Below are 21,019 nucleotides of genomic sequence, written 5' to 3'. Positions count from 1 at the left end.
TTGAGGGTGTTTTTTGTGAGGGATTTGTACCTTTTCAGAGCAGAATAAAACAATAGGAATGTACTTAATAAATCTGACCTTAACCGTTAAAAGACAAAATAGTACCACTGCGGCAGTGAATTTCTGGGGACTTGTTTTTCCCTGTAGTCTGTCCCACACCCAGAAAAGAAAAGGTTTTGGTTGGACATCTAATTGAGCGAAATGCACTGAAGGAGCTCATGATAATTGTGAAACTAAGCAGGAATCATAAACCCAGCTAGGTTCAGAATTCTGCTCACAACCAAGTAAGTTTTCTGAAGCAGTACCGTTAGGTGTGGTATAGTGGTTGTTAGCACAAGTTTACTTGAAATTTCTGGCAGCATTGATGTAGACCAGAAAATAGAAAACTGAAATGTGCCCTTAAATGTATTAAGTAAATTCCCAGGTTATTTTAAGCTGGAAACACAGAACCAGTCATTATTTTATGGGTTGTTACATGTTAGTTCAGGTAGAAATGAAGGTTGGGTAGAATCCATAACAAATTCAAATTTTGACATTCCCCAGAACAGGTTCTAGACTGAAACTGGTTTTAATTTTAAATTGTGAAAGTGAACCACTCATCTGGAAACAGCACAGTGAAGACTGCCTACTTAACCTCAGTTTTGTTCTTCTGTGCATACCCATTACCAAACAAGCCTTCATTTACATGGTCACATACTAATTTTTTTGTCAAGACATGGCTCACTTCAGTCTGTAGCTGATGGTTTTATTAAATGGGGCAATGATATACCCATTCAACAATGAGGAGTAAATAATTAATGGCTTGCTTGATGTGTGCCATGCAGTGGGAATGCAGAGTGAAGGTTAGATTATTCAGAAGAGTAGTGTGCAATTATTTAATTGAATGTCTCTCTGCACATGCTTAAAAATAAACTGGGCAGTCATTTTAGAGTCATTTTGAATGTTAAATTCTGCATTTTTAATAGTTTAAAGTATATGTTGTAAAGAGGGTCACAGAATGATTGACAGCTACTGATGGTTTTCTTCTTAATTGTCTTCTAGTTTTGACAGATCTTTTAGATGCTATGCACAATATTAGAGAAAAATTTGAAATTAAATCCCATTGTCAGTGCACCACCAAGCAGAGCACGCAAACTGGCAAGCTCCCTGCAATGAATGGTGTGTCTCAGGTGAGTCTAAAATGTGTGTATATATTGCATCTTGTTCGAGTGTTCTGATCCTAGTGGATTTTTGTGTTTCAATAGTACCGGTTGCATTTTAGTTTGCAGATTTGGTGGTTAAATGCTGGCCATGTCTTTGAAATGCATTAAAGCGAAGCTATGTAGTTAAAAATAAATTTGTTCTTTACAGGTTTTGCAGAATGTCCTTAACCACAGTAATAAAATTTCTCTGTGCATGCCTGAGTCTCAACAGCAGAATACTCCTCAAAAGTCTGAGACAAATGGTAACACAAGTCCAAGGAGTGATGTAAGCACAGACAGCAAGTTAACACCGCCAGAATCCCAGTCCCCACTGCATTGGTTGGCTGATCTTGCAGAGCAAAAAGCCAGAGAAGAAAAGAAAGGTATATGTTTGAAACGGTCATGTCATATGTCCATGATTTTGGGGGCATACTGGTATGTAATTGAATCAGTTTAAAAAAAAAACAAAAAAACAAACAGCATTTGCTGTTCACAAAAAGACAAGACAGTGTTCTTTTCTCCACTGATTCCCACCTTCAAACTGCAGTGTCTTTCCCTGGTGGCATCATAATCCCTCCCCAGGAGAGCCGCTAGTGAAATGCATGTATGCTGTGGAATTACATCCAGCTACAGCATCTCTCACCCGAGACAGGTACTCACTCAGCTGCATGTCTGAGATGCTGAGGAAGGCCTTTGCTTGGTCACACTGTTTGACTGTGTTTTGAAGGATGTGGTTGATCCTCTGGAGTGTTTCCAGGTGAATAAAGCACTAGTGCTGCACAGTCTGTTACCACCACTAGGAAATGCAGGATACTGGTGCTGTTCCTCTGTGTGCATCATGATTCAACACTGTAAACTCATAATGATTATTTTTGTTTTAGAGAACAAAGAATGTCCTGGAAAACACTCAAAGGAAGAGAAGGACCAGGATAATTTGGAGTCCCCAAACTGTAAAAGTTCCCCTCCTTCATCCCAGAACAACGAGCAGGGCTCAACCTTACGAGATCTATTAACTACAACAGCAGGCAAACTGCGTCTGGGTTCTACAGATGCTGGCATTGCTTTTGCTCCTGTTTACTCTACAGGAACAGCAGTAAGTGTTTACAAGATGAACAGTTTTTCTCTAAGGATTTGAAAATATCAGTCTGTTTGGGCACGTTGTAGTTGGAGCAGTCTGATAGGTGTATTGCTTTAAATACTTAATTTTTAAATAAAACTTCATATGCACACATTAACGTTTTATTTGGTTTTATATATGGTGATAATTGATACAATATCAAAAATGTTTTTCTGTTTTAAAAGGAATTGCATTAAGTTGCTTTTACATTGTTTAAGCATACATTTGTTTTCTAACAGAGTGGCAAGAGTGGAAGGACTATGCCAAACATTCTTGACGATATAATTGCTTCAGTAGTAGAAAACAAGATTCCACCAAATAGAGCACCAAAGATAAATGTAAAATCTGAAGTAAAAGATGAGCCAAAGGATGATAAAAAATGTATTCAGGATGATTGCAGTAAACGGTACAGTGATATTCAGTATTCGTGGATCTGTGATAAGCATGTTCTGTGGCTCAGAGACCATAAAAACAGCAACAACTGGAAGCTCTTCAAAGAGTGCTGGAAACAAGGAAGGGTAGGTATTGAGCAAGGTTGGTCTGTCAAGTGACCTCATCGTGAGCTCTGGGGAATTGTGTTAAAGGAGAGAAATGCCTAACTCCAGGTTTAAAACTGTGGTGTTAGCAGTGGGCAAAAGCTTGTCAGGTGTAGCCCACACATGAACCTTGTGTAGTTAAAACTTGAGTTAACCACTGATAGTAAATAAATGTGTTCCAGACACATTTGTATTCCAGTTCTGTTAAAGAATATGTTTACTTGGGAAAGGATAAGTATTAACTTTTTAAATGATTTTATTTTACTTTTTACAGCCTGTTTTGGTGTCCGGTATGCATAAGAAAATGAACTTCAGCCTGTGGAAAGCTGAGTCAATCAGTCTGGATTTTGGAAACCAGCAAGCTGATATCTTGAATTGCAAGGACAGTATCATTTCAAACACCAATGTCAAGGAGTTCTGGGATGGTTTTGAAGATGTTTCAAGTATGTTCCTTTAAATGTGTTATGCTATTGATTCTGATCAACGTTAGAAACTGCATCTTATAATTGTCTTTATGGATCTTGATGCTTTGAAAAACTTTAAAAAGAAAGCTCTGGGTAATGTGTTTCCAGAGAACGTGGTGGGAACTTGAATTTTGTATTTTTGCAAAATTAAGGATACACTATTAAACTAGCTAGGTGTGACTGAGAAACCAGACAAGTGTCCTTATTTAACTAGCTGAGTTTGGTTTGTATCATTTTTGAGTCTTGAAAGCAATTACCTACCATGTTTTAAGCATGAAATTCTGATTCTTGGCAGGTTTAGAATTAATTTTTATATTTTAGTTGAATAAAGTCAAACATTTACAGTATATTAGTTCTTAGTTTCTCCTGTGTTGCTTACAGAACGGCAGAAAGTAAAAAATGGGGAAACAGCTCTACTAAAACTGAAAGACTGGCCTTCTGGTGAAGATTTCAAGGCTATGATGCCAGCAAGGTATTTTGAGTTTAATATTAGATGTTCTTAAGTGAAACTTAATGTTTTATTTTCTCTCTCTATGTAATGGCACAAATTCAATGATGCTCTTTTTTTTCTCCTTCAGATATGAAGACTTACTAAAAAGCTTACCCTTGCCTGAATATTGTAGTCCAGAAGGAAAACTAAACTTGGCTTCACATCTGCCGGGTTTTTTTGTCCGTCCAGATTTGGGACCCAGACTATGCAGTGCATATGGTGAGTTTGCCCTGCAAGTGCAGCAGTTACCTCTTCCCTTAAACCTGTAGAATATCACACATTACGATGCTTGATGGAAAGCCAAGCTTTCTTGAAGGATAATTGTGCACTAAATGTAGGAGAAATATGACTTGGCTATTAACAGTACATGCACCTGGGGCATCAGAGTTTATTTGCTTCTCCATTTCTTTCTATCTTTTCTTATGCTATTACAGTCTTCTGAAGCATATAAATGGTTAGCTGCTTCTACACAGAGATAGAACCTGTCTTTAGTAATGCTCTGTGACAAAATACTTCATGAAATATTGTTGTGTTCATAATTCTGGTCATAATTAAATCTCATCGTATTTCTCATAAGATGTTTTGTGTGCTGTACACTCAAAAACCTGTTTAGAAAAGGTTGATTCCCTCGGACACTTCCTGTCTGCTCCTTCTTTTGCGTAGAATTGTGTTCAATTCTGTGTTACAAATTGTTGTAATAGGACAAGAAATGAGTGGTAATTTGTGACATGATGGCTTTGATTTTAAAAGTTTTTTAAATGTCCTGTGTAAGAAATGTATCAACAACACAACAGCGATAAAGGTTTGGCTCTGAGAACTGAGTCGTTAATGCCACTCCAGGGTAACACTGCTCTAAGGCTTAGCATTCCAGAATGTCCGTTTTCACTTCTAAAATTAATTTTCCTCTTTACTTGGGGGTTATTTTGTTCAAGAACTCTGCTTACAGCCAGACATAAAAGTGACAGATTTGATAACGTGTTGTATTCGTTGTACCTGTATTTTGCCCTGAACAACCTGAAGGGTTGAGGAGGAGTGGAACGTAGAAGTCGGGAAGTGTCTCTTGACTATTCTGCTGAAATGTTTTGTTCTGACACAAATGTTGTGTAGGGAGATGTACCTGGACTAAGAGAGAATCTCAAGGACTGTTAAAAAGTAACATTTTCTTATAACGTTCTGTTAAAAAGTAACATTTAGCAGGTGAACCAAAAGCATGTTTTTAATTTGTCTATCTCAGTGGTCCTTACTATACTTCAGAAATTTCTTCCCTGTTGTTGCATGTTCTGATTTGAATATGCAATACAAACAAATCTTAATTTTATCTTTTAACACAGGTGTGGCTGCTACTAAAGACCATGACATAGGAACCACAAATCTCCATATCGAAGTTTCTGATGTTGTGAACATCCTTGTGTATGTTGGCATAGCCAAAGGAAATGGAGTACTTTCCAAATCAGGTAAAGGGAAGCTCACTCATTGTAAGAGGTGTAGATGGACTGAATGTTCTCCCCCTTCTAAAATTGATGCTGTTCTTCGGAAGGTGATGAAAGACATCCATAAGTACTTGTTTACAACTGGGAGAGTCTTTGTTTCAAGGGTTTGCAGACACATTAGTTCTGTATAAAATACACTGCAGTTCATGAATTATGAAATGATATTTCAAACTCTTTCCACTTTTTTTGCCATTACATATAATTGATGCACCATTCCTGTGCTGGGACTGGCATAGCTAATGGAAGTGCAGGATGAAGGATTTTCTCTAGAAGCTGTGCTCATTCTAACAATTAGGTCAGGATGATATATTTGCCAGACCTTCTGTTTATTCTGCTGCTTCTGGATGCACTGTGCTTACTCTATTGAATTTGGGCTGTAATGTAATTTTTCAGCACTGGAGAGCTTAAATTGGTGTGTGTTAGTCGTCTCTGTGAGGTTTATTGCTTATGTGAAACAGTCTTTAAATCACTGAAATAGTTTTGTTTCTTTCCCCTTTTTCTTTTGTCCTCTTATTCCATAATCAGCAAATGTAGATTTTGGGTGTGACTAATAGAGCTGCAGTAAGGTTTGTCTTTTATTTGCTTTGTTTTCACTTGTGTATGCACTGAGTTAATGGCAGCAAACTTGAGCATCCTGGGAGTGCTCTGGCTGCAACAACAGCATGCTAAACACTGCTTGTGCTGACTGCAGGAAAGCACTTTTTTCATCTTTTCATTTTTTGGTACCAGCCCTGCTTGTTTATTTCAGGTAGGAGATTGTGTTCTGTCAAATTCAGGAAACGTGAAAAAGTTAAAAAGTTAAACATTTTTAAGGTATCCATGGCATTCATGTTCTAGTAATGAGTTACAAACACTGAACAGAAAGATCACGTGATGGCTTCTGTTGTATTCAGCAAACTTTTATCTGCTCAGTCTCACACAAGAAATTTGAAAAGAAAGTATGTAATTTCAAAGTTTTTTCTCTTTCTCATATTTAAAGAATATTTTTGTTGAATCTTAGGAGTTTTGAAGAAGTTGGAGGAGGAAGATTTGGATGACCTTTTAAGGAAGAGGTTGAAAGATTCCAGTGAATTGCCTGGTGCTTTATGGCACATTTACGCTGGCAAAGATGCTGACAAGATAAGAGAGTTTCTGCAAAAGGTTAGATTTATTGCACATAATTTATAAATATCACTTAAGTAGTTGGTAAATCAAAGGGGGCTGGCAAAAACCACAAACCCTACCTCAGTGTTAGAGAAGGGAGGAAAGCAAAATTATTTCCTTTTTAGAGCACATAAAATAAAGTATAATTGAGCTGCTACACCACTAGCAAATAAAATATGTAACACACATACTTTGCAAGAGTTACAGGTGGCCTCCATACCCTGAAGGCTCAGGAAGGCATGGAGATCTACTCTTGTCCTGCTCAAATACAAAAGATAATTTTTGGGATGATGTTTTTGTGTCATTGATCCATTATTCTACTGTTGCTGCTGAATTTTTGGTGAATTGTCCCATGCCAAACCCCTGACCTTGCCACCCACTGGCCACCAATCTTCCCCAAATCAGCTCAAGGAACATGCCTGGGCTCCTAGTGAAGGTGGGAGCAGTGGGACAAAAAAAAAAACAACTTGAGGCCAAGGGCTCTACTGTTAGCAGGGAAAGCCTAAGAAATTTAGCAGTGAAGATTTCCTTGGACAATACAGCAGTGTTTCTGTACCAGCGCAGCTGTCCTCCAGTGACTCAAACATTTATTCTTTGGCAGGCTGAACTGTGGGGGAAAATGAGCACTGGTAAATAAAACAAAGCTAATTCCAGGAGATTATGAATTATACAGCAAGACTTGTTAGTTCAAGAAGTAGGTGCTCATAAGTTGGATGGTGGCTTTTCAGTTTGAAAAAGAGAATTGTGAACAAAGTCATGAATGCAGAGGAATAGGTGGACATAATGGGTATCAGCATTTCCTCTCTCAGAGCATTTGTGAAACTACTGGGAATAGCTTTGAAAACTGAGCAGCAGGTTTAAACCAGAAGCATTTAGGATGCTGCATAAAGAAGTAGTTTGTCATTTCCTGCCACAGCTTGCCCTGGTATCCCAAATTAATTGTGTTACCACTCTGTATTTTAGGGGTGGTGGTACTTGGGAAATACTGAATTGGAGATTAATTGATGGCTAAGCGTTGGGACCGCTTTGCTGCTGATAAGAGATAAAATCTCAGTATCTTGTTAGTACAGAAGAAGGGTGATAATACTCAAGAAGAGTTTGAAACTCTGCATCACGTAATTACATTTATTTAATAAATACAAGTTAAAAAAAAAAATCTATGTTTTTAATGAGGTAATTGTTTCCTGACTCTTGTCAGGAGGATTGGATATGTGTTCTTTATATTTAGTCATGTTCTTCTAGTCACAAGGATTGATTTAGTAGCAGTTGATTAAGAGTAATATTTGTTACCCTGTGGTTCACTTGATGAGAAAGGGTTGTGCAGTTAAGTTTCCCAATGTCAGGAAGTATTTTTGTATGTTTGTCATTTTTTCTGAGTACTTTCATAGGGATGGGATGGTAGGAAAACAGCTTCTTATCCCAGTGTGGTTGAGGTTGGAAGGAGCCCCTTGAGGTTCCTCTGTCCAGCCCTGTGCTCAAGCAGAGTCACCTGGAGCAGGTTTCCCAGGGCCATACAACCCTTGGCTTTATCTGCTGCCTTTTTTCTGGGCTAAGGTAGTGATGTTGCATGTCTGTGTCAAAACTGAAGGCTATAAGCCTGAGAAATTGGCAGCATAGGAACTCCTGAGCCCAGATTTTATTTTCTGGATGAAAGAAGTCACATGGAGAGCGTGTTGCTTATTAATAGATTATTGTGCCGACTTCTTTAAAGCTCTGCATTTTGGAGTGGGAGTGCTGCAGATGTCTTCAGTGAGACTTCCCAGACCCTTTGATGCTGTTTTGAATCCCTGACTAGAGTTCTTGTTTGGATATTGGGCACTCAGTGACATTGCTTGGTGAGGTGGATATACTTACAATTTATCAGCAAAATGTTTGGTTCTTTTGGAAGTGATGTGGGATCTTTTCTGTACTTACAGATAGCAAAGGAGCAAGGCCTAGAAGTTTTACCAGAGCACGATCCAATCCGTGATCAGAGTTGGTATGTGAACAAAAAACTTCGCCAAAGACTTTTTGAAGAATATGGAGTAAAAACCTGCACAGTTATTCAGTTCCTTGGTGATGCTATCATTTTGCCAGCAGGAGCACTTCATCAGGTAATGTACCTTGGTTTAAATTTAGACACACAGAATGAAATAGCACTATTGCTGGGAAAGAACTTTTCTCCAAAAACATAGATATATCTGTGCTCAATTACATTTTATTTTCTTATTAGTGACTATTAGCATATGGGAATGTAAACTATGGTACATCTGCTGGTGTAGCTCACTGAGGTACAGCAAATTGAATACCTTAAGTATTAGTTCCTTTTTTGCTTTACAATTACAAATGAACAGACTATTATTAACCATTGTTTTCCGCTTTTCATTTCCTTAGCAAATTTCTAAACAAACTGAGTCTAGTTATGGCAGTCAGGTTAGTAATTTTTTTCTTCTAAGCCAGAAGTTAACCTAACCGAGGAGGGGCAGGGAGAGCAACTTAAGCAGGTAAAAACACCTGGATGTCAGTTGTTTCTGTCTTCAGCTGTAGAATTGTAGTGGGTGTTCTGGTGTTCTTGTATCAGATACTTGGTTGTTTTCCCATGCCACATTAAAGTTCCTTTTAACACAGAAGGTACATCAATCACAAGGAATCATCATTGTCTTTTCAGCAGCTTTCCTTATCATGAGAAAGAGTGATGCCACCTTTGCAGAGCTGAGCTGATTTAATCCGTAGTTAGGTAAGAAAAGTACTGCCAGTGGGGCAGTTCTGGAGAAAGAGGATGAATTTGTCATCAGTCAGCCTCAGTTGTCTCCTGGCACAAACGGTTTGTTACTGCCTGTTGGTATTTCCTTTTTCCTCACAGTCTGTAAACTGCTGCTCCTTGGTGGAAGGGGGAAGGAAGCTCAATTGTTTAGATGAGACTTTTGGGCCATTCTAGATTTATTTCTTTCTTCACTCCATTAACCTTTTCCTGCTTCAGCAGGAAACGGAGCTTGCTGGCTTGCTGTCTTGCCAGCTGTCAAGCACCACTAACAAGGTCGCTGACTATCTAGGAATGAGGAGCATCCCCACCTTGCAGTTGGATGTAAACCATCCCGCTGTTGAGGATCTAGCATTGATCTCCCTGTGGGTTCAAGTGAGGCCAGGCCTTTCTGAAGAAGATGCTATTTGGTTTCTGCTGTGCAGATCAGCTTCCAGCTGTGGCACAGAGGAAGTAATGGCTCACCATATCCCTGTGGCCAGGGCAGTGGAGTTTTGTCTGTGAAAAACTGACTTGGGTGTAGTGATGGCAGGAGTTATTGTCTCTGCTCTCTCTCTGGTTGTCTGTTGGTGGGGCATTGAAAGCAACCAGTACCTTACCTGGACTAGACTCCTCCTCATTCCAGGGAGTTTTTGGGTGGGTTTGCCATGGTGGTACATAGCTCTGGATGGTCTGTGTGGATTCGTGTTCTGGCACAGGAAACAGAACACCCAAACAACCTCAAACAAACCCTGGTGACCCAAATCTGGGCGGCTGTAGGTTACCTTCCCCTGTACTGCTACTCAGGGCTTGATGTTGTTTCACATCAATGTTTCTGACAATTCTGCTGTTCTTGGCTCCTGTTAGGCTAAAGCAGTTGGCACTCCCAGAGTCATGGGCTGCATCCTCCAGTAGACTTATTCTGATGTCTTGAAACAAGAGAGATGTATCCCAGACAGAAGAGTGGAAAGGGAACCCAGGGAAAATAACAGATGTACTGGGAAATTCGTTTTATATAGCATGTGTCATTACATTATATAAAGGCATACAGAATATAAAACATGAAGTAGTGGGACTGTTCCAGGCTTTCCTGCAGTTCATATGTTTAATGACCAAAAACAAGGCCACTCTTACCTTTATCTCCCTGGCTTTAAACTGCAGATTGTGTTTGAAGTGGTAATGTTCTAGCTTCTGGCACCAAGGAGTTAATAATGTGGTGTTTTTAAACCTTAGTGGGTGAAGCTGAGAACCTTTTCATCTTCAGTAAGAAGTTCCTGTGAATCTGCCACGTAGGAGGAAATAAAAGCATTGTGTTCTTTCATGTATGTGCACAGTGCTCTCTCTATAGAGATGCATAAATACTGACCTCAGGGATCAGCACCAACACTTCAGAGATACAAAGCACATTTAAAAACTGAAAAATAAGTATGCACAAGAATTCATACCACCTTAAGTTTACACATTAAGTGTTTCACATTTACATGCACATCATGCATCTTTAAAACTGGGTGAGAGTTGATACTAAATTAGGTGGTAAATTAGCATCTTTATTTTTGTTTGCTCGTGAGTAATGTTGTGGAGCAGAGGAAATCAGACTGAGGGCTGGAGTTAGGGAGCCTGGCTGCCTGTGGTCACTGCATAGTGTAGCTCTGACACTTCCATTCTGGAGCCAGGGAAGATTGTTGGCACACTGCTGCTTCTGACGTGCTTGTCTAGAATTTACTGCTCTAACATGGGAGAAGTTGTGTGTAATTCTTCTGTATATTGTCCCACCCTCAGTTCTGTGAATTCATGTCTGGTTTTTAAAGTAACTTATTCTTAACATTCCATGGTAGCATAAAGCATTCCTCTTGCTTCCCAGGTTTCTCCCCCTCCCTGTGTACTTGCAGACAGCAGTCACATCCCTTTTGTGATGACTGCAGCAGGCAAAGTCAGACTGTTCCCAGGAGAGACGGGAGGGAGAGCCTCTCCTGTGAGCTGTGACGGGCAGGGTAGCATTGTCAGTTCCTCTTAAGGAGGGAATTGCTCTCTCGGGAGGAGAATCCAGGAATAGATACAGCATTGGACAGGTCACCTCTGAATGCTCCCTGAGGGGCATCTCCTTTTTTCTTGGCTGTACAAGTTGGGAGCTCAGCAGTGTTCCTGCCTTGCTAATGGCTGGGCCTTGTTCCCTCTGTGTCACTTGTAACAGGGAGCTCTCCTTGGAACTTCCCCAGCTAAAAAAGGGTGTCATGCTGTTCTTTTCAGAGTCACTCTTTCTGCTGCTCCACTGTGGGTTGAGCTGTATCACAGACATCTCTAGGGATGGCCTCCCTGGTTTTAATGTGGTAGCTCCAAATTGGCAAAATATTTAGCTAAAAATCAAAAGCTAGAAATCCTGGAGTCAGTGATTGAAATGTGGTGTTCAGGCTCCCTGCAAAACTTGTTCATAGTGGAACAAGTTATTATAATGTTTTTTATAGTGGTATTATCTTGATTTAACAGCAGGATTATATGTTGTAAAATAACATACTGGAGGTAATGCGACATGCTGGCGATGTTCCGATGAGGATGTAGGGTAAAGGTCTGGCTGTTGGATGTGCAGAGCTCCAGGAGCTCAGCCTTGCAGGAAGTGCTGATCCTGCAGCCCTCAGGATGGCTGGGTGGCCCTTTCCTCCCTGCCCATTCACCTTGCCCTGTCAGCCCAGGGCTGAGGCTTTTCCAACACCGCAGCCACCTCCTGGGCCCTGCTGGAAAACCTCTGCTGTGCGTGGGCTGGGTGTGAAGCTGTTCTCAGTTCAGCTGGAAGTGGCACAGGCGTGGGAGTGCTGCACTCCTCGCCCCACAAACCTCAGGGGAATTGTTGCTAAACGTTTTTATGTGTGTGTGTCACTGCATCAGCTTGTATTATAAATATTATAAATAGAACTGCCTGGGGGCTGTCAGCAGGGCATTCCCATGTTAAGTACCAGACCAGCTGGGTAAAATCCGTCCCCACAAATTTTCACACGGATAAGACAGGCCCTGGAAGGAAGGGAAGGAAGCTTAAGGCACAGCAGAATGAAAGGTCTGAGGGAAACAAATATTCCATATTCTGCCATGGAGGGATAGGGAGTCAGTAAAGTGTTGTCTCAGTGAGGAGAAAGTGAATCAGTGATGGGGGATTTGCATGGGCTGGCAAGGAGAACAAGGGCAGGTAGAGGCTTGAAAGAGGTGAGAATCCTGTGAGGGAGGGGAGGGGGCTGGAGCTGCTGGCTGTACGATGCAGAGGCATCTCAGCCCAAGCTACAGGAAATTGTCTGAGTGCTGGTAGGAGTCTCACGGTGGCACTTCTGCAGCTGCTGCCTTGCTCCTGGCTTTCTGCTGCTTGCAAATTGTGTGGCGTCAACAAACCTCCTTGTCTCCAGAATGACTTCTGTTTTGATTAATTCTCAGGTGGGACCAGCAGTGCTTTGTCCTTGGTGACGATGAACCTGCAGAAACCTCGTGTGCAACATGAGTGCAGAGCTGGGGGTTACCTGCCGGGATTTCAGATTTGGGGGGGAGCTGCTATGTGAAATCAGACTTAGGCAGAGGTTTTGAAGAAGAAACTTAACTTTTAAATTAACTCCTCAACCATGTGGGTCCCAGTGGTTTATTTGAATGTCAGGTGCCATAATGGAAATTTTAGAGTGTGCATTTAAGAACTAGATTTTGCTAGGTTTGACTTTAAAATATGCAGCTGTCCATCAGTCCTGAGCAGGGTGGGATGGGGTGTTTGCTGGTATGGCCCAAGCTCTGCCTCCACACCCCCAGGCTTTGGGAATTTGAATTGATGTTGCACAACTTTTGTGAGGAGCTGTTGGAGTTTGGGAAAACAAGGATTTTGACATGCTGAATTACAAATTAGAGTGTAATTTGTAAGGGTTCAGGGGTAAAAACTCAATGCTGTATGTTACTGAAGGGAGCAAGCAAGCGTTGGTGGTCGGGTCACAGCCTGGAAGCATTTTTCCTTTCCCCTGTCCTCCAGCTATAACCTGGGTGGCAGGAGATGGCATCTGTTCCTCAGTTGTTACTTTACATCAGTTAGAAGAAATGTTTAGAGAACGAAGAAAGTGCTTTTTTTCCCCACATCTCAGCCTCTCCCTTTCTTTGTACATGGCTTTTTTGTTTCTTTGAAATATTTCCACTGGCAATTCCTTTTCCATGAAGGTGCCAGCTTGCAGCGTGTGTGTGCGTGGCCGGAGGAGCCGAGTCCTGCAGGACAGGGCTGCTCCCGGGTGGGTTGGCAGATGCAGCGCCTGCGCAGTGCTGGCGAGGCTGTCGCAGCAGCAGCCGTGCAGCTGGTGAAGGGAGGAGTAACACAGCAGTGTGGAATTAATGCCGAGCCAACTGCGGGAAGCGCCGGCGCACAGGCAGCTGTGCAGTGTTCAAAGAGTGCCTTTTGCCAGAAGCCAACTTAGATAAGTCAACTGCACTTAATTGCTCCCTACCTGTAAAGATGCCCTTTGGTCTGATAAGGCTGTGGTTAAGGGATCCCAAGACCTACTCTTTTCTCAGATACTTCTGCCAAAGAACACCACCAAATACTAATTTTCAGTCTCTTCTTGTTATTTTGGATAGGTGCAGAATTTTCACAGCTGCGTTCAAGTAACTGAAGACTTTGTGTCTCCAGAACATCTTGTACAGTCATTTCACTTAACGCAGGAGCTGAGGCTGTCAAAGGAAGAAATCAATTACGATGATAAACTGCAGGTAGGAAATGAATGCTGCTCTGGAAGCGGCTGGGAAGGCAGGGTGTGCTCAGGCTCATTGAAATGCCGAGCAGTGCGTGGAGCTACTTCCTCGCTGCTGTTCACACAGAATAACAATGAGCAGCAGCATGAATGCCAGGGCTGTAAATGACTCTCCCTTGAGTTGCTGGTTTTATTTCACATTACATTTTAAAATGTGTAAAAAGCTGTTCTGTTTTGCACGGGCTTGATGAAGCCTTTCTTTTTTTTCATCCACTGTGCTTAGGGCTCAGCCCTAAACTTTGCAGAGCTCCTCAGTTGTAGGCCTTACTAAAATACATCCAATTCTCTTGCAGGTTAAAAATATCTTGTATCACGCGGTCAAAGAAATGGTGAGAGCTTTGAAGATTCACGAAGGTGAATTGGAAGATATGGATGAGAACTGAGCACGCTCTGCTTTTTGGAGTTAGCATCACGCAGAGGTTATTCCCCCTGCTCTGTGAACGGTATGCACACTAATTTAAGCTTCACAAACCATCAGTGCCAAGAAAACACGGTCATCGTATTTACTTGTTAATGACACTGCGACAGTAAAGCTTCATATCACAGCCACTGTGATTCCATGTTCCACTTGCAAACAGTTGAGCAGCGTTCTGCTGTCTGTATTATAATGTACATGAAGTTTGTGAAATGTCAAAGATTTAAGATGATGTATTTATTTTTGGAAAAAACGACAAAATTCTATGCTATATTGTTGATCAAATGTAAATGTGACTTGTACAGTTTGCTAAAATAATTCAGATATTTTTCACTACATTGAGACAGTTACTGTGAGAGTAGGACACAAACACCAGCTATTGCCTGCATTTGGGATCTTGCTGAGTCCGCACAGCAGTCATGTCATAATCTGAAAATTACTGCCAAATAACTGTAAACTTTGTAAAATATAAAGTATATAAAGTAGATATGAAATACAGACACTTCAGTATTTTATTGAAGCTATTCAGTGTACAATTAAACGTTTTCAAAAGGTGTAATTTATTTAAAAATTGTCTCATTTTGGTAAAATTTATGTGAACTTTTAAAGCTTAAATATTAAACTTAATATGCTATGTAAATATATACATATATACATTCAATGATGTATTTTTTTAAGACATTGGCTTGCTTTAATTTGTTAAAAGTGCAAGTGTTACACATGCTTTGTACATTGAAGTTGAAAGGGGTTTTACATTTTCCATTAAAATGACTTTGTCAGACTTTGTGGTGTGGTTTGTTTGTCCCGCTGCTGACAGCCAAGTGCTGCCCTCTGGGGGCCGCGGGCGGCACTGCGGGCAGGAGCTCCTGCCCCTCAGCCCTTTGCCTTCCCTTCAGCAATCAGCACTTGCTCCGGGGCAAGGGGAAGGGCGTTTCTATAGAATGAGTATTTCATAACAACTTGCCTTTAATATTTAAAGTAACACCAGAAAATAAGGGATGTTTTAGAAATATATTTTTATGTGTTTTTATTTAATAATGATAAATGTGAGACAGTTGAGTGGAATTCCAGGTTTTGGAGTGAGTTTGAAAAGCTTCACAAAAAGTGTACTTTGATTTAAGTTACTGAAACTATTCACATATTTAGATTTATATCAAATGTTAGGCAGAGCCACTGACCAGCTCGTGAGGCATCCAAAAAGGGATAGTAATGAGTCTGGTTACAGTAATGAGCCTGGTTAGTGCTACTAGTCTGACATCATCTGATGGGTTTTGGGGTCACCAAAAACCCCCAAACCCCGTGTGAGCTACCTTTAAAATTAAGAAACACAAAAGCAGTTTCTCGTTCCAGAGGCCAAGTTCTTTATTTAGTTGGCTTGGAAACTTGGAATTTGTCAACTTGCAGAGAAATACCATGGGGTTAATGTTGCTGTACTTGGCAGTTGATTCTTAGCTTTGTACCCTGTTCCATCCATTATCGTCTCTATTCTTCCCTGCAGCATTAGAGCATTGGCTGAAAGTGCAGGACCTACCAGTGTACATTTACTTAATGAAAAGTGGAATCTAGTTGGACATAATTTTTTCTAAGTTCAGGATATGTGAATATTTAAGTATTTCCTTCCCCAGGTGGGTTTTCGTGAGGCACTTGTAACAGATGTGAAATTTCTGGGGGCTGCTGAAATGATCACTCCTGCCGTAGAATCAAATCCCCCCTTGTTTCTTCTGCCCAAGAGCAGTTGTTGGGCCTGGGCCATGGCTGCCATCACTGCTCGCCCCTTGTGCTGGTCTGGTGTGTCTTGGCAGCTGAGGGGGAGGGCAGGGGTTGGTGTCGTCCCCTGGGTGTCCCCCCATCCCAAAGTGTCATATTGCCATGTCTGCCCTGGCTAAAGCCATGGGTTTCCTGCTGTGCCTCGAGGTCTGAGCTTTGGTCCCTCCCTTTGGGCCCTCCTGGAGCACTGACAGCTGCCCCTGCCACCCCAGAGTGCTCAGAGACCTTCAAGGCCTGTCAGGCTGAAGATGTTCTTGCCTCCTTATGGAGAACTGGAGGAGTCACTGAACAGTGACAGAAGTTGTTAAAGCTCACAGGTACACCAAATACTGCTAAAAGACACCAGAAAACTCTCTGAAGTACTTGGTGTAGCACATTCTGCTTACTCAGTACCTTAAGGTTTCTGGCTCTGTCACAATGAAGCTGAGCTCCCTGTTCCCCTGCAGGAAATGGGAGCAGGAAGTCAGCCTGGTGGTGTGCTTATGGCTGTGAGTGAGACCTGAGGTGTTCATAGCTGATGTCTGACACCAGAGAGGGGGCTGTGGGAGGTGTTTGGTTTTCAGGTTAGCTTTTCCCTCTTGACCAGTTCTGTGAGGTGTTACTGGACATGTTTTTCCCATCTTCTTTGCTGAAGACTCTTCAGGGGGTTTTCTGCTGTGCAATCTCAACTATTTAATAGAGTCAAAAGTATACAGAGAGATCAGCTGAAGCTGTGTGAGTTCAGGAATGCTGTCAACTGCTAGAACAATATGACAATATGTGTGTCATCTTTTGCCACCTTCCTGTTGAGACCAAGCTCTGTCTGTCTTCATCTGTTTTGCTTTCCATGAAACTCTTCCTACTCTTTCCTTTCCATCCTTTTCAAGATCACATCTCAAGAGTAATCAAAACTGTGAGCCCTGCTCCCCACACCCCTTCTTTTTCTCCAGCTCCTTATCATCTCCATCCTCAGCACTGCTGTAAACAGCCACGGCAATTTTCTTCCTGTTGCAGCTGCAGAGGTACCTAATGAAGAAGTGATAAGCAAAGAACGAAGCAGGGCTGCGATAACCTGAAGTATTTCAGCACAGATGGCTGCTGCTTTTATGGTTTAGCAGAAACAGAAATTTGTGGAATTGCTGGCAGGGAAATGGTGGTCTCTGTTGCGGAGGTCAGATGTAGGGGTTTAGAACAGTCAGACTTGCAAATCTATTTATTCTGCTCCCCCAGCTTCATGCAAGTTGCTCAGATCTCTGTGTGTAGGTCAGCCCCCATCTGATCAGCACTACATTCTCATGCTCTCTGACCTTTTCAGTAGGTGGTAATTTTGTTTGTACCCTCTCCCGTGACATCCTGTCTCCCTCTCCTGCTCTCACAGCTGACAGCCTTCCCTGCCCTGTGCCTGTAACTGGGAATTTCCCTTCCTTCCTCCTTCCACAGCCACCATTGCCCATTCTGCTGCTTTCCAGAGCAGGATGTTTGTGCTCTCCCCCACATCCGTGCTGGAGGAGCTGCCTCTCCCTGTTGAGACTCCTGGACTGGGGCTTTGCTGTGCTTTCCCCTGCTAACCCCCTAGCTCTGCCTCCAACAGTGTCAGCTCTGCTCTGCTCTGCTCTGCACTCCTGCTCTCCCCACTCTGACCTGTGCTTTGTTGGCCGGCATGCCGTGTCTCCTTCCCGCGTGGTGTTCCCATGGTCTGTGTGCCCCGGCAGGCGGTGCAGCACGCAGTGGTGTGGGGGGTCCTCAGATGCACTGGCCACCACCATTTTCCTTTCTTCCCATCTCAGCAGGAAACTGCCCAAGGAGCAAATGCCCTGTGGCGTCAGCAGTGCACACAAACGAACCTCTGTACTTTTTCATTTGTTCTCATCGGTTTTGAAAAGGAAGTTGCCATCTATAAATAGCTGGTAGGAAAATCTTGCTTCACAGCAAAATGAAGATGTGATTTACCTGATGTGTTGTGCACAAATAGCTGCATTTCAAACATGGGCCTTTTTAAAGGTGAGTGGTAGACTGAAGGATTTGTGCTGTTGTTTCAAAGTGAGTATTTCTGGTACCTTCCAACCATACCAAGACTATATATTCTTGTCCCAGGTGCCTGTTTCCTTTTCCAGTCCCTGGGCATGCAGTTTTATTGTAGCTCTGTGCTACCTTAGTGAAAATAGTGAGTAGGGTTTAGTAGCTCTGAGGCAGGAAATCCTGTATTTTCACAGCTCTAAAGATTTCATATTGTTTGATCTCAATAATACCTTAAGTACTGCAGCAAATAGGCCTGAGGGAACACTTCAAATGATTACAAGACAAAAACCCTGAGTAAGTTGAGATTGCTTCTGGTAAAACAAACATGGGACAGAAAGGAGGTGGAGGAAAAAAACACCAAAGCTCCTGATTCTTTAGGGAACAATGAACTTTTTACACAATTGAACTCCACAGTCCTCATACTCTGGCAGGAAGGTATGGCAAATAATGTCCAGCCTATACCTGGCTTGTGGCAGCCACACCACTGCTCTGATTGCTTTTGGAACTGTTTGATTTTGTTTTCTGCTGCCCTTTTAGTCCAGCTCAGTACAGGATGTTATTAGCTGTTGTGGCTGTACTTACTCTTCTTCATGTATAGAGCTGGATTGGAAGGGGTCTCAAAAGATCATCTGGCCCAACCTTTTGTGGAAAAGGGAGTCTGGATGAGGTGCAGCTCCTGCCACTGAAAGCAGGTCAACAGGAATTGCAGATGGCTGAAGAGCTGTTGCTAAGAGTAGAGTAGGAGTTCACGACCAGAGTTCCTGAAGATGGAAATAATCTCAGAGGAAGTAGTCACAAGATCGTTTTTTCTCTGTATATAAAAGCAAAATGTAAACCCCAACACTTTTGTATTTTGGTTTTAGCCATCATTTTAAGTAGCAGCTAGTGTGAAGTCTGCAGATTTTATTCTCAAGAGACTCCACATTGCTTCCCAGTTGCCTTTCTTTGGTTTCTCTTTCTGTGGTGATACAGCCAGAGATTGGATAATTACAGTTTCTTTCGGCATAGCATATGCTGGCAATATTCAGCAGGGCCAGTATTTCTGTGTGCCAAGACAAGGGTGGTTTCTGTGGTTATAGCAAAGTCTATGAATAGAAGTCAGTGTCTGGATGTGTATTTAAAATTGGTTCTTGGTGAGACACTTTGAAATTATGGACCACAGAATTTTAAAATTCTGTCCATTATAAAACAATGCAGCCCAGACTCGCCATCCATGGGAATGTTTCCGTGTCCCATGCCAGGCTTTGGTGATATGCTGTGTGACCAGTGGTGCATTACCACTTCCTTGTTGCTGCTACAGCTCTCTGAACATCGGTCACCTTCCGCACTGCCGCACCGCACCTCTCCCTTACCCTCTGCAGGCGGGGAATGACCCACCGGTTCGGCGGTGGCAGGAGCGAGGCCAGGCCAGAGGGAAGCAGCTCCCCGCGGCTCCGCAGAGCCCGAGCAGGGCGCCGGGTTCCCACCAGGTGGCGGTCGGCGGCAGCCAAAGGCTACGGCGAGCAGGGCTGCCATCCGGCCGGACACACCGGACACCGGCTGGAGCCCCACGGAACCGCGCCCGGCCACACCCTGCTCGGCAGGGGCGGAAGGCAGTAATAACTTAAACCAGTTCTTAATTGTTAGGGCATGAATTAATTGCTGACAACCATGGGAGAAGGATTTCCTTAGGTTTATCGCTATGTATCTGTAAAACCTGTCCTCTAGTGGTGAGTATTCTCTGTACAACCTACCTTTCTTCGAATGCACTGAGTAATTACTTAGCTCTGGACTCAAACTGAAGAACTCCTTACTTAAAAAATTCAGCATCACTCAGGGGAGTGGAATACTCTCGTGGTTAGCCTTACCGCCTGGAATTGCGATTCAGCAGCAGTCATGTGTTGAGTAGGCAGACTGCAAGAACAAACAAACATTTGCATTGCAGGAGAGAGAGAAGTTTTAACACCACTTTCAAAAATGGCAGTGTGGAGTTTTGTCCCTAGCTGGCCATCCTTCCCACAGAGAAGCCGCTTCCTTCACATCTGGTGGTTTTTATGCAGCTATACATAAAAGGACATTTTAGTCTTAAAAACAAAAAGGTAGAGTTTGCAATTCCCACCCTCTCAAGAATCCTGACTTCAACTGAGCTAAAACTTGCTTCCTTCTCCTATAGCTGCCATTGGCAGTCACCACCTAAAAGTGTTTTTGTAGTTAACCGCCCTGAGTTATCAGTGCCATGAGGTAGCTGCTTAAATAATTTTACTTGCACCTTATAAGCACATGCTATTTTCTTTGTTTTACTCATATGACTGGAAACACCATGCTCCTCTGCCTTGTTACCTGGAATAGTCAGCCAGGCAGGGGCCAGCAGAGACTGGGACTTGCCCTTTCGTGAGTGAGCTGTGGCTGTCCTGGCACATGTCACCTCATCCTAGCTGGATGGGGCTATTTGCTCAACTGCTCCAACTGAAAAATAACTTTTTTATTTCCCCAGCAAGATTAGATTCCAGCTACAATTCAGCACCTCCTCTAATGAACTTGTCTTACCTCTGTTTCCAAAGACTTTTTCTAACCTGCAGTCCCTAAGCTCCTTCAAGCACAGAAGACACCAGGTATACAGAGGTAAGGGAGAGTTTGCACAGCAGTAAGGTGTTCTTGCTGCACTTCCAACTCTATTCTGGAAGAAAAATGCACTCTTAGAAAGCAAGCTTACCTTTTAAAAGCATAAGAATAACTTAAAATGGTGTAGCTTGCAATACTGAACACTTTACTAATTGGTAACAGCTGAAGGTAATTAATGCTTCCACTACACACTGAAACACCCCTCGGGAAAGCCCCAGCTGGGCTCCAGGGCAGGGCTGAGCCATGCTGGCAGGGCTGGGAGTGAGGAGGCTGCACGGCCCTGCTTGGACCTGGCACTTTCAGGGGGTGAGCAGGGCCCTGTCACACCCAGTGCCTTCAGGGGT

General features: G+C 42.6%; 1 protein-coding gene and 1 long non-coding RNA gene across 5 annotated transcripts in view; one reads left to right on the top strand and one right to left on the bottom strand.

Annotated features, from left to right (window-relative positions):
• Window positions 1–15,090, top strand: part of JMJD1C (jumonji domain containing 1C) — a 158,660-nt gene extending 143,570 nt beyond the window's left edge. For all 4 annotated transcript variants that reach the window (XM_085064255.1, XM_085064258.1, XM_085064256.1 and 1 more), the window contains 12 exons: window positions 1,042–1,169; window positions 1,351–1,564; window positions 2,063–2,274; window positions 2,538–2,816; window positions 3,109–3,277; window positions 3,680–3,770; window positions 3,877–4,007; window positions 5,120–5,242; window positions 6,279–6,418; window positions 8,338–8,514; window positions 13,722–13,853; window positions 14,188–15,090. In XM_085064255.1, coding sequence (XP_084920381.1) covers window positions 1,042–1,169; window positions 1,351–1,564; window positions 2,063–2,274; window positions 2,538–2,816; window positions 3,109–3,277; window positions 3,680–3,770; window positions 3,877–4,007; window positions 5,120–5,242; window positions 6,279–6,418; window positions 8,338–8,514; window positions 13,722–13,853; window positions 14,188–14,277 — 1,886 coding nt within the window. In that variant the 3' untranslated portion in view covers window positions 14,278–15,090. The remainder of the gene's footprint in view (window positions 1–1,041; window positions 1,170–1,350; window positions 1,565–2,062; window positions 2,275–2,537; window positions 2,817–3,108; window positions 3,278–3,679; window positions 3,771–3,876; window positions 4,008–5,119; window positions 5,243–6,278; window positions 6,419–8,337; window positions 8,515–13,721; window positions 13,854–14,187) is intronic.
• Window positions 15,091–15,305: 215 nt separating this feature from the next.
• LOC146435570 (uncharacterized) lies at window positions 15,306–21,010 on the bottom strand. The gene is made up of 2 exons (XR_014853010.1): window positions 17,697–21,010; window positions 15,306–17,215 (listed from the first exon to the last, which is right to left on the bottom strand). It is a non-coding gene; the product is annotated as an uncharacterized LOC146435570 (long non-coding RNA).
• Between the last annotated feature and the right edge of the window lie 9 nt (window positions 21,011–21,019).

The sequence above is a fragment of the Lichenostomus cassidix genome, chromosome 6, assembly GCF_008360975.1.
Source record: "Lichenostomus cassidix isolate B80296 chromosome 6, HeHo_3.0, whole genome shotgun sequence".
Lineage (NCBI taxonomy): Eukaryota > Metazoa > Chordata > Aves > Passeriformes > Meliphagidae > Lichenostomus > Lichenostomus cassidix.
This window is presented reverse-complemented; position numbering and strand designations above follow the sequence as displayed.